The sequence below is a fragment of the Rattus norvegicus genome, chromosome 2, assembly GCF_021556685.1.
Source record: "Rattus norvegicus strain SHRSP/BbbUtx chromosome 2, alternate assembly SHRSP_T2T, whole genome shotgun sequence".
In the NCBI taxonomy this organism is placed as follows: Eukaryota; Metazoa; Chordata; class Mammalia; order Rodentia; family Muridae; genus Rattus; species Rattus norvegicus.
Genome location: NC_141535.1, coordinates 48,435,875 through 48,449,134, shown reverse-complemented (window position 1 = coordinate 48,449,134; position 13,260 = coordinate 48,435,875). Strand labels below are relative to the sequence as shown.

At 39.6% G+C, this 13,260-nt stretch overlaps 1 protein-coding gene across 2 annotated transcripts in view; it reads left to right on the top strand.

Annotated features, from left to right (window-relative positions):
* Positions 1–13,260, top strand: part of Itga1 (integrin subunit alpha 1) — a 160,033-nt gene that overhangs the window by 72,212 nt on the left and 74,561 nt on the right. For both annotated transcript variants that reach the window (XM_087616308.1, NM_030994.2), the window contains 3 exon segments: positions 1,629–1,717; positions 1,843–1,954; positions 2,735–2,862. In XM_087616308.1, the coding sequence (XP_087472434.1) occupies positions 1,629–1,717; positions 1,843–1,954; positions 2,735–2,862 (329 nt within the window).

Sequence of the window (13,260 nt, the reverse complement as noted above, 5' to 3'; positions counted from 1 at the left end):
CAGGGACCCTCAGTGCAGATGATTGGGTTCCCATGTGATTTCAGGAGTCATAACACAAACATTAGAACCTATCTACAACACAACGTGACAGAGATTGGTGCCTACCCATGGGATGGTTCCTAAGTTAAGCCAGCCATTGCTCTGGTTTTGCCCTGCGTTTCTCATAGATAAGACCAATTTTGGGTTGTAAGTGTTGTAGATGGGTTGGTGTCACCATCCCTTCCCTGGGGGTCCTATCTGACTACTGGAGATGATCTCTTCAGGTTAGTAGGAAACATTTTCAATAACCTCTCATTGTCATAGCAATGCTGATTCTGGGCAACCCTCATTAAAAGTTTCCAATCCAGATTTTTTGATACCAACGTACACAGTAGCCCAGTTCAAGATCCTTTGACTCATAACGCTTTGTCAGGGCTTGTTTTAATATTACAATCCCTTTGCACACATGTCATGTTTTTCTGGTTTTGTGTTTTTATGGATTTCTCTGTCTGTGAATGTGTGTGTCTCTGAACCTATGTGTTTCTTGGATCTTCTCTTTGGCTTGACTTGATTGTTTTTGTTTTATCTTATCTTATTTTATTTTTATTATCATTCTTTAGATGCCTATTTGTTTTCTAATGAGAAAAAGAAAAGGTGTGGATTTGCAAGGGAGAAGAAACAGGGAGCAGCTGGGAGGGGCTGGGCAGGGTGAAACCACAAACAGAACACATTGTTTGAAAAAAATCTATTTTCAATAGAAAAAAAATAGAAAAAAAATGGTTCCAAGCAAGGCTGACCAAATCCTTAATCAGAACCCAGTTCTCAGATCAGGAAGTGAAACAGATCATCCAGACATCTGTTCCAACCCTGACTGTAAATCTGTGGGCGAGCACACATGTAGTCATGGACAGTGCTCAGAGTCTTTCTTGAACTCAGTTGTGCCCCTTTCAAATATTTATGCATTCCACTGTAAGCAGAATTTAAAATTTTTCTTGTCAAATCTTTCCTTTTGAACGTGAATGATTAAGCAGTGCTCTCTGCCAGTTTGGTCAGGTCGGAATGTTAAGGCCCCACCGTTCCTGTTTGGACTGTCTCATGGTCTCCATTCCCTGTATTCCCTTTGTCCAAACTTCCTGGACACTTCTCTCATCCTGATCCAGCTTCCTTTGCAGCTCTCCTGACGTCCCTACGATTTTCAAAGTCAAGATAAAAACATTTTCATTTGCCTTTTCTGTTCTATGCATAGTTCGTTTTCCTTCCAGAAGTTCAAGTTTGCCTTTGGTTGTTTATAACAAAGAACACCAATTATCGCTATACTCTTATGAAACTAAATATTGCATTTGTTTTAATTAACCAAAACGTGTGAAAACCAATCCCTCATCCTCGTTGCCCAGCTAGCTCTGCATTCTTTCAAAGTGCAGCCAAACTATTTGAAACAGTGATACAGACAAAGTCTCTGGGACATCGGCCAGCATTTCAGCCATAACTTGTTCATTACATTTCTCAGTACCGGGAAGTCTATTTAGTCGAACCAGAACAAGAATGTGCTGAGATGAGCCAAGCAAATAGAATGTTTTAATGAGGAGACACTTAACTTCATATTATGAAACGTATTTTCACACTCATGAAATCTCGTTCTACTTTTGTAGTTAACACATCGATCCCCAATGTCACAGAAATAAAGGAAAACATGACATTTGGATCAACTTTAGTCACCAACCCGAATGGAGGATTTCTGGTGAGAAAAAAAAAAAACCAACAACAACAGTAATAAAGGTCCTAAAAATGGGATGTGGTCATTTATGTCTTGAACCCTGCTGTATAATGTTCAGGTTTAAAGATTTGCACTTTTTAATTTTAAAGGCATGTGGGCCCTTGTATGCCTATAGATGTGGACACTTGCATTATACAACTGGAATATGTTCTGATGTCAGTCCTACATTTCAAGTTGTGAACTCCTTTGCCCCTGTACAAGGTACGTATTTTATACAATGTCCGTGCATGGTAAGCTACATGTATATACAGCTGCATGTACACACAGGAGAACAGCTTTCCTGATTTGTCATCCACCAGCATTACCCACTTAGGCAAACATTTGTTTTGTCAGTATACAACCTACTTTTGGAATTGATATTAGTGTAAATGACCTTGAGGATTAGGTTTAAACTGCATAGCTAATCCTATCGTGCCGGCTGTGTTTAAACATGGAATCTCTTTGAGGAGAATAACTTCCTTTGAGATGTACAGAATGAAAACAGTATGTCAAACCCATGATGAGAAAATTCCCAAATGGTGTGTGTGTGTGTGTGTGTGTGTGTGTGTGTGTGTGTGTGTGTGTGTGTAAAATTAAAATAGAAGCCAGGCTGTGGTGGTGCACACCTTTAATTGCAGTAGTTGGGAGGCAGAGGCAAGCCAGTCACTGAGTTCAAGGCCAGCCTGGCCACAGAGGGAGTTCCAGGACAGTCAGGGCTGCACAGAGAACCCCTGTCTCAGGGAGTGAGAAAAGGGGGGAGAAAAGAAAGGAGAGAGAGAAAGGGAGTGGGGAGCTAGGTAGGTAGGTTTTTCTGTGGCACAAACTCCAACTGACTATAACCAAATACAAATTTTCTTCACTTAAGTTTTTCTAAACCGTAATATAAAACAGTGGGTGCACAGAGTGAGTCTTTTAAGGTGGGTTTCTTGGAGCCAGGAAGATGCTTCCCCCGCACCTAAGATGGTAGATGTCCGACTTGCACACTTCTTTCTTCTGTTGCAGAATGCAGCACCCAGCTGGACATAGTCATCGTCCTGGATGGCTCCAACAGCATCTACCCCTGGGAAAGTGTCATCGCCTTTTTAAACGACCTTCTTAAGAGGATGGATATTGGCCCTAAGCAGACACAGGTGTGTGACTTCGGGTTCTCATTCCCATTTTCTAAAGAATATATAATGCATAGTTTTGACTGGGCAAGCGTTTGAATAGCTCCCTTAAGCTAGATGTATGTGCTGTTTTTACTTATGATTTAATTGGAATAAAATGATTTTTTTTAGCTGGGGGTCCTGGCATATGCCTTTCTTTAGACACAGCACTTGGGAGGTAGAGGCTGGTTTATCTCTGTGAGTTCAAGGCCAACTTAGTCTGCATTGCCAGTTCCAGGACAGCCGGAACTACACAGTACACTCAGTATAAAAAAAACCTAAGTGATCTTATTATTTTAAAAAGACAAAGATGCTCACATTTTAGATAAAATGATATGAAAACTCCATATCAAGACCGACTAGAGAGGTGAGGTTATAAATATCTCACTGGGATGGCTTGAAATCAGTAAAAGAAAACAGGTTTTTACCTAGTACAAAATGTATAATTTCCTAAATACAACTTTTAGCATGTAATTAATCTTCTCAAGTCTTATGACTAGGAGAGGATATATATATATATATGAACAAATTTGTATTATATTACTGTATTATTATATTACTATTACATGTGTATGCTATATATCATGTATGTGTTTAAGTTATAAATTATAGCTAGTATATATACTAAATAGTATATATATATGATATATACACTACGTACTATATATACTATATTCTCTAGTATATATACTACATATATTATAAATACAGTACATATAATATGTAACTATATGCCCTATTTTATATATACATAAAATTAGATTCAGGGATAGATAGCAATTATATGCTTTTGCATTCAATGTAAACGATTACAGTTTTTTATGGTTTTCCCTGTTAGAACTGTCATTTATTTGTCTTAGCATTCCCAGCAGAACTAGCCTGCTTGTACACCACAGGAAATTCAGCTTGCCAGGATGGGCTTAATGGAGCTGTGAGTCTTTCTTGGATGGAACAATGGCACTATTTAGCAGAAAGGACTAGATACTACAAGTTAATGGGAAATGAACCCTCTGGGAAGCCAAGAATAGAGTCAAACCCACTTAGTTCCATGCCACAGATATTTCCTTCTACAACATTGTAACCATTGTCACTTGTAGTGTCTGCTAGCTTTACCCAATACAACCTGTTTCCCAAAGAGAGAAACTGAGGAGGGTGTGGTACTGTGTGACTAGACTCAGGGGGCTGAGACAGAAAACTCACTGTGACTTGGTGAGAACCTGGCTACGCACATCAAGTTCCTGTCTAATCTGTGCTACACAGAGAGTCGTCGTCTCAAAGAAGTAATCTAGCTTGCAAAAGTAAGATAGAGAAACTGACTATATTTCTAAATCTGCATATCACATTTCACTTATACCATGCCTGGGGCAGCACAACCACACTCACTCAGTATTTATTCAGAGTCACTGGTGAATGTGTGCTCTGTGGCAGCTCGGGGTGAGGACTTGGTTCATAGTGAGACTTGAACTGTGCCTGTTGCTTCAGTGGACTTCTCTCTGGTACAGCGTTCCTTCACATACACCTTGTGGAGCTCCTGCTTCGGAATGCCTGAGGTGCTTGGACTATATCCAAAACCCGCGGAAGGTGTTATGGGAGCACTGAATCTCCTATGATTCTTAAGTATATTAAAGTTTGGGAACCCCCAATGCTCTGTGTGCATACTGATGTGCACATGTCCATACTTGACACTTTTTCTGGGTAACAGTCAACTCCAGAGCAAGCGGTGGTTCAACCTACCATCACCAGTCTACAATTAGCTGAAATAATGAACCTTCATCAATGTTATGAACAAATGTGTACACCATAATTTTTGCTGTATTTTTCTCTGGTGGTGGATATTCAATGGGATTCCTTTGCAAGTGGCATTTTTAATGTTCTCCAAAGCATTTTAATTTAGTCTTGGTTGTTTCTACTGTCTTCTAAGGCTGATTTAAGATCTATCAATGACTAATTTCATAAATACCTTTCTAAAAGTAAAGGGGTTTTGAAGGTCACATTCAGCCAACATTTGCTAAACATCTGATAACACATTAAGTATGACATGTTTAAACTCTTAAAAATTGGACTTCCCTTCAGTGGATTCAGAAAATAGTTCATTCACATAAGACTTGGAAAATGTTTCCTCTTCAAAGATAGGAACTGAAAAGCATGATAAAATCTCACATGGTCTCAAGCAAATCTTTTTAAACACAGAAATTTGTTTTGACAACCATTCATTTTCTGACTGATTACAAAGGGGATTTAAAGAAATTTGATTTGGGGGTTGCTTTGCTTTTGTTGTGACTAAAGCATTCAATTCTTAGTGACTTGCAGAATTAACTTCTACAATTCCTCCTTTGTTTTCTTATCCTTTTTTTACCTCCATTCCTGAGAAAAACAAAAATAAAATAGGTTGTGTAAGAGATTTCCAGAAGTTGGAAATTTGTGTAGCTCTGAGCAAGCAACTAAGAATCCTTAGACATCTTACATTTATCAAAGATATAACTGGATTAAGAATGGACTGAAGGAACTAAGGAGATCGCCCAATGGGTAAAGTGCCTGTCCCTCAGGCCTGACTATTCAAATTCAGATCCACATCACCTGTGCAAACACTGTGTGTTGTGGCACATGCCTGTAATCTCAATCGTCAGATTGGATGGATGGAGACAAGAACATTCCTTAGAGTTCATTCATTAGCCAACCTAGCCAGTGTTGATGTTTCATGTTGAATGTGTGTGTGTGTCCATATCTATGATGAGCACCCTGCATACAACTGCATAAATACGTGCATATGCCACATGCAATGCACATACACAAAATAAAATAACGTAATATGAAAATAATGGAGTTTACAGAATCTGTGAAGATTTTCCTATAGCTTCACCTGAGCTCTACAGTGACCTTAACATATGTTCCACCAAGCCCTACAGTGTTTGTGATGTCTGAAAGAGTTGGAACACACAGTGAACTAATCCCTCTATAGAAGGATCTATAGAGATAATAATTGTGTTTGTTCTACTGCCAGTAAAGCCAAAGCAGAGGTGTCTGTACTGGATCTGCCTTTTTTTCTGTGATTTTGTTAGAGTGGAGAATGTATGTGTTTTCCACTGTGATCAATGTTGGTCACCCACAAAGATCCAGCATAAGTTCATGTATCTGCTGAGACAAGCACAAGGCATCTGTCATCGATAGGAATGGAGGTTATGGAATGTAGTTATCTCAGTGTGAAGATGTAGGAAGACAGCTCTTTAAAGGGAATTCTCCAAGGGGCCCACAAAAGCGTAGTAGACAGCTATAAGAACCCAGCTCATGTCCAAGAATAATAGCAGTCAAGTAAGAACTTATCTTCTCAACCCAGTGTCTGTTTACCAGAAATGATGTAAACAACCTAAGTAAAACAAGTGGAAAGCCCATTAAGGAGCAGCACTCCACGCCCCTTACTTAACTACAGGCTTCTTATGTCCACTAGTTGAGGCAGGAGAAAGGTCAGCCTATGAGTTAAGTTTGGTGTTTTCTCTTAATTTTATTTGACTGTGACAGAACAAAGTCAAAAGTTGCAGCTACTCGATTTGTTTCACCTTTGAACCTGCAAATACAAATACAGTGACTTCGTGCAAAATCTAAATTAAAATATAGCGACTTTGCAAGAAAAAAAAAGCGGACATTTTTAAATGAGGAATTAGAAAAGTCCTGAGACATCTTTGTTCATTCAGGGACAACAGAAGAACTTCAGCCTAAGTAAGTTTTAAAGTGGTGATAAGCCATAGAAAGGAAGGTTGCACGATGTTTAGTCTTCTTGGGGCTTTGTTTCTGTAGTGAGTGCAATTGAATTTAGTTCAATAAAGAGGTTAGTGATACCTTTTTCCTGCAGTTACAGATTCAACATTTAGTAATTTCAAATGACGAAAGAGTCTCAAAATATGAGACATTCCTCAAAATCAACTTATTCCAAAATGAACAAACAAACAAACAAACAAGCAAAAAACAAAGGAAATTGGGGGAAGGAAAAGAGGAAAGAAAACAGACAAAAATGCTTGTGCGAATAGTGTAACAATTTGTATACATTAGGGGCATGCATCAAAAATGATGGAAACATCACTTTAACTAGTTCCAATTTCTGCCATGCTTCTGTGTGGCCCCATTAAGACCTTGAAAACAGTCAAGGGATTTTTGCCAACCAATCATTTACCTAAGGCAGAGTAAAGGCCATAAAATTGCCTTTTCAAAAACCACCCATAAAAACAAACCTGAAATACTTGGAGCTTGCCATAAAAGATATGACAGTATAAACATTATGGAGGCCCTATTGATCCTCAATACCTAAGCATAGCATTGTTTTGAATAATAAATGGGAAGGCTGTAAATATGTCAAATACAAGTCCATTACCCTAAATAAAACCAGTAAATTGTGAGGCTTGATATAAAAGTGAAATATACTAATGGAACAAAGTCTAGATGGTTCCCATCAGGAGCCCAGCGTGGCACTAAAGTAGAAAAAATGAAAGAGAGAGATTAATTAAATTTTAGGAATATTATTTATCTTTCTTTTTACTGCACATTTTATGGCCATTTTCCTAGAAGCCTTAAAGGTGGCACCTGATTCATCGGTTTTATGTCCCAAATGAAGCCCAAGTGAACCCTGCAGCCACTGCTTTGTCGATCAGTAGAGTTTGTGACTTGGGTATACAGCAGGAGAGGCATCAACCTTGGCTTGTCTACTGGTCTCCGTTCTTCCCGTCTTCTTCCAATATGCACTCAAACAATGTACAATTCAGACAATTTCCTTACATAAAAGTCTACTTCTTTGCCCTTTAAATAATATACAAGCTCGCCAGGGCATTTAAAGGCAATCGACACCCTGGCCACAGTCATTCCCAACACATCTTGCCTCCTTAGCAATGGCCACCTCATTCACTCGTTGGCCCCGCTCTGCCCGTATGTCAGACCCTTGACATTCAACTGTCCGGAACATCCTTTTCCACCTAAGCCCTGTATGCTAGGTAGACTTCTTAGGTGTCTCCAAATGTCTCTTCTGTGTGCTTTCCTGGGATGGTCTTGCCCACATGTTGCCCCTTTCTCATTCCTATAGCACTGCATACCCTCACCCATTGTTTTCATTCGTCCGTAGCATTTCTGTTTGTTTGATGGGTCTGTGTCTCCTGGCTGTCTGAGAATTCTTTAATGACAGATTGTGGTTTTGTTCTTTTATCTCTGGGGAGCTGTTCAGAGTTTTATATATCAGCAAGCCATTCATGTTTTTTTTTTAAATTAGAATTCTGGCGGTTTCTTCCATAGTAAAAACAAACCAAACCAAAACCCAAAACATTACTGTAATAACTTTTTTTTATGCTGCTTTATGAAGTCGGACTAGACCCTGAGCTAGAAGACACTTGTATGAGAAACCCTGCTGGGTTTACAATGTTTCCGTCTTGCCTAGCAGGTCTTCACATATCTCCACAGTCTTTGTCCCTTGACCACAAATACAGTACTTGTTGCCATAACTCTGGTCTGCAGTTTCCTGCTCGGATTGACTTCATAACAACCCCTTCCATCAAGCAACAAGCCAGTTAAAGATGCCCCTTCGCTGGGATCTCCATCTTTATCAGTCACCTAATGTTTCTAAGGACTCCTTTTCTTAGGAAATGAGCACATCTGTCTTTGACTCGGTGTTATTTGTGTCCATATCGACAAAAGTTTAAGCCTGGGTGAACAGTTCCAGAAAGGTTTCTGGTGACAGGCAGACCCAAGTGCAGCCTGTTTATCATCCCATCTCTAGCCCAACCTAATTGTGTAAGAAGCACATTGCAGGGCGGGGCATTGGTGGTGTCACTTGATAACAGAGAGCAAACCTTGAACTGTTGTGATATTAAGCAGTTATGCAGCTCACTGTAGCAAGGGGGAGTTCAAGGCTTTTCTTTATCATGGAATGATAGTCTTCAAAATTAGTGAATGGTGCCTTTAACTCCTTTGACGTCAGGCTAGAGAGATGACTCAGTAGGTAAGAGCGTGTATTGCTGTTCTGGAAACCCAGCTTTGACTCCCAGTATCCACAGTGGCTCACAACCACTTGTTGCTCCCACTCTAGGGGATCTGATGACAATGTCCTCCAAAGGTACAACACACACACACACACATACATATGATTGTTTTGCAAAAGAAAATTCTATTAAATTTAATTGAACTAGCATACTTGGTAACCACTTTCAAGTGTTTTCCTTTCCTCAATTCCCTTGTCATTTTGGAAACACAGACTCTTACATGAGCCTTTATTTCAGGACAGAATAATCAGAGCAACTCTTCTCTCTGTTGCTATAGTGGTATCTTTTCATTCACCTTTCTCTTTCCCTCTAGCTCCAAAGGAATGAAACCATCGGATAATCCATCCATTCTAGGTCAATAGGTATTTAGGAAGTACTAGCTGATCAAACATTACATTAGGTGTCATAAGCACTAAAGAAGATACGGAAATTGTGCTTCTACTCTGAGACAAACAAGCAAAACCAACTAGCAAGTTAGCAATACGGGAAAACATTGGTTTTTATAGCTACATACAAATAGATGAAAAATAAAAACCTATTATTACACAGCAGTGTTTTCCAGACTATGCCTTATAGCATATTGTGTGTATCTCTCATGAAATTATTCCAGTAAGTAAAATCAAAATCCATCATGACACGTTTCTTCTGGTTTGTGATTAACCATACACTTTTTCATATCGAAGACAGAATGTTCCAAAATAATCTGCTTATGAATCTGAAGTGCAACTGAGGACAGAGTTAGGAGATAATTCTCTCTCTCTTTCTCTCTCTCTCCCCATCCCTCCTTCCTGTCCTCTCCCTTTCTCACTCTCTCAATTTCTTATAACCATGTGCCTGTTCAAACAAGCTTCGCTCTTGTTTACAACTTAAGCATTTTGTATGCATAAAAGAGACAAGCAGAGATGGTGGGGTCCTGCTGTAAAGAAACAGATTTCACTTTTTAACTCTGCGTTTTCCAAGATTATTTTTAACCATGAAAATTATTTTTTAATTGTACCTATTAACATAGGCCAGGATGCTAGAACTTCCTGGGGAGGAGGAACATAAGAGACTATTAATTTTGAAGGATCTACCTTAGAAAGTGTTATACATCTTGTAGTTTAGTAGAAAACCACAGCAAATATCATGTGGAAGAAGCACCCATGGCGTTAGACTGCTTTATTGTTTTGTTTTACTTGCTTGGTTTTTTTTTTTCTCTTGTTTTTGTGCATCTGTTTGGTTTGGGGGACAGGAGTTAATGTAGGCCAGTGTGGCCTTGAACTCACTGCACAGAGTTAGAGTGACCTTGAACTCCTAATCCTTGCTCTCCCCCACCCCTTGAATGTGGAGATTACAAGGCTATCAAGGTTGTCACTAAGTCTTTTGTTGTACTGAATCAAGAGGGTCAAGCACAGGTCCCCCAGTGTGACCCATGACTCTCCCAGTGATCTCTGAGTAAGTCTGTCCCCTGTGACTGTTTATCAGCCCTCTGTCGTTCCTATTGTTACCACATTCATCTGCTCTTGCTGATACCGCATGCTCTTGCCTTTCTCCATTAAAGAATGTCACATTGAACCCACTTGTTTCTTCCAGCTGTGAATCATCCTTACTTACTCCCCCTCCCAACTTAACAAAAATACCTAGGATATTCCCATGTGAACTCTTTCTTACGGTTCTGTATGTAAATTCTACTCCTGAGCTTCTGTACGTCCGTCCTAATACAGCTTGAGGGCTTCAGGTTAAGTGTAACCATTGGTTAATTTTTCCTATCTTCAGTTGCCCACGTAGCTTAGATGCCTTTCATTATCCCCTGACTAACACCTCAGGATCTAGGCTATTTTATTCCTTTCCATAGCATTTCCTGACCTGCTTTGTAGTTTTAACCTGGCCAGATGCCCCTCTATGAGGCTTTTCATTGTGAAATGGTGAATATGAAGCTTCTTTTTCCTCTCCAGCCCCAGGACCTGTCTTTGTCGCTTAGCTCACTTTATATCTTTAATTTTCATATTCACTTACTTCATGTACATTTTCATATACATCATGCTAGTATGGACTTGTTTCATCTGCCCTAAATTAGGAGCTAGTTTTGATCTGAAATCATCTGGATTGAATTGGGTTTCACCAGCACTCAGCGCAGTATTACATGTGTGTATTGTTACTTGAGTCTTTTGATAAAAATTAACAAACGTCCCCTTCCCAGTGAAGACCCACAGTAGGCTTTATCCTGTCTAGTTTCTAAGGAAATACGCATCTAGCTTAAGCCATCGGTCAACACTGACAGTGACCTCCCGCAGGATCTGAGTTTCTCCTAGCTTCTCCTCTCGTTTCCCACACTCGGTGAATCACTCTTGCTCTGCTTGTCATTATTTCTTGGCTATCTCAGTTTTCCACAAGCTGCTGTGCACTGTTGCAGTCATCTGTTAGGAATGTATGGGGGACAACCGTGAGCAAAACAAAGAGGCAGGAAGGGATAAAGGACCGTGAGAAGCTGTGACATCATCCATGCTCTATACCCTGCCGGCCTCTGGGAACTTCAATGCACTTGTAAAGATAAGACACCCACACAGCACCATTCACAAGAATGAAGTGTAGACAAGTTCATCTCTGAGTTCTCAGAAGGGGAAGGTCAATGGTCACATGACAGATTATGTTGACAGCCAGGTGAGAAGTGATTTGCAAGGAAGGTAGAGTAGAGTCTTATAGAGTGAACAGAGAAACAGAGGGGAGAGACAGACAGACATACAGACAGATGTATATGTGCTATTGACTTTAAGGCATTCATAAAGAAGGCCAGACCACTGGTGGATGGGAGAGAAACATTTTATTTTATTTTTTATATTTATTATTTATTTATTTATATTTATGCCTTGGTGTTTTGAGACAGGGTTTCTTTTTTTTTTTTTTTTTTTTTTGGTTCTTTTTTTCGGAGCTGGGGACCGAACCCAGGGCCTTGCGCTTCCTAGGCAAGCGCTCTACCACTGAGCTAAATCCCCAACCCCAAGACAGGGTTTCTTTATGTAGCCCTTACTGTCCTGGAACTCCTTCTGCAAACAAGACTGACCTCAAACCCGTAGAGATCTGCCTGCCTATGCCTCCAGAGTGCTGGGATTAAAGGCGTGTGTCACACTGTCTAGTATTAACTCTCTTTTTAAAAAAAGGAACCTGGCATTTCAATGAGTGACATTATATTTTATCTCTTTTCTTTTGAAAATGAGGGTTTTTCTATGTCAAACCCCATTTTTCAGCTGTGGAGAGCAATTGGGGATTTTGCATGGGGAACGGGTACAATGGCCGAAGTGTTTCAGGTATCATCTCATTCTTCTCTGGCAGGACTTGAGAGTGAGCACTCTGAGGACATCCACTGCTGTGGCTGATGTTAAAGGCTCTGATGCCTGGGCTGGGCTTAGGTAGGATTGAGGAAGCACAGACAAGGCCTGAAGTCCAGTTCCCAAGAGATTATGGGAGGAGGATTCCGTGGTATTGATTATTAGGGAAGTTCTTCCAGTAGAAAACAAGGAAGGATCTGGGGGAGCAAAGTAGAGTAGTGAGGTCCAGGCCTCAGTCTCATCTGAAAGGGATGTGGAGCTTGAGCTCAGACACTGGTCTGCTGCTCTCTGCACTTAGATTCTACCTAAAAGAGGGAAAGATGGGTTGAGAGGAAGAAACATCCGTAGAGGTTCCTGTTCTTTACATTTTTAAGGCAAAACAGTTTGGGACCCTAAAGATAGTCAACTGAAAACAGCCTCAGGTAGGGTAGTTAGAAGTCAGGCACCTAGAAAAGGTGAGGGAACTGAATACTCTTAATTTCACTTGTATCTTAACATTTACAATGAAAAAGTGTTCAGAAGTGACACATGTGTTATGAGATTAACAATAGAAGATAGACAGATGATGAATATATATATATATGTATGTATATATGTATATAGTCATCTATGTATTACATATTACATGGAGATACATATACACATAGAGAGATATATGATACATAGATACAAAGATAGATATAGGTAGACAGACACAGAAAAACATGATAGATACATATATACAGGATAGAGAGAAAATACCTATTTGACAGACAGATTAGGTAGGTAGGTAGGTAGGTAGGTAGGTAGGTAGGTAGGTAGGTAGATAGATAGATAGATAGATAGATAGATAGATAGATAGATAGATAGATAGACGATAGATAAATAGATAAAATAGATGATAAATAGAAGATAGAAACACACACACAGAGAGAGAGAGAGAGAGAGAGAGGGAGAGAGAGAGAGAGAGAGAAATGGTGGACAGACAGATAAACGATGAACAAATAAATAAGGATAAAAAATAAAGAACTTACCTCTGATTACTGTGTATACTACCTTTTCTATTGCTGTGATAAAACACCATA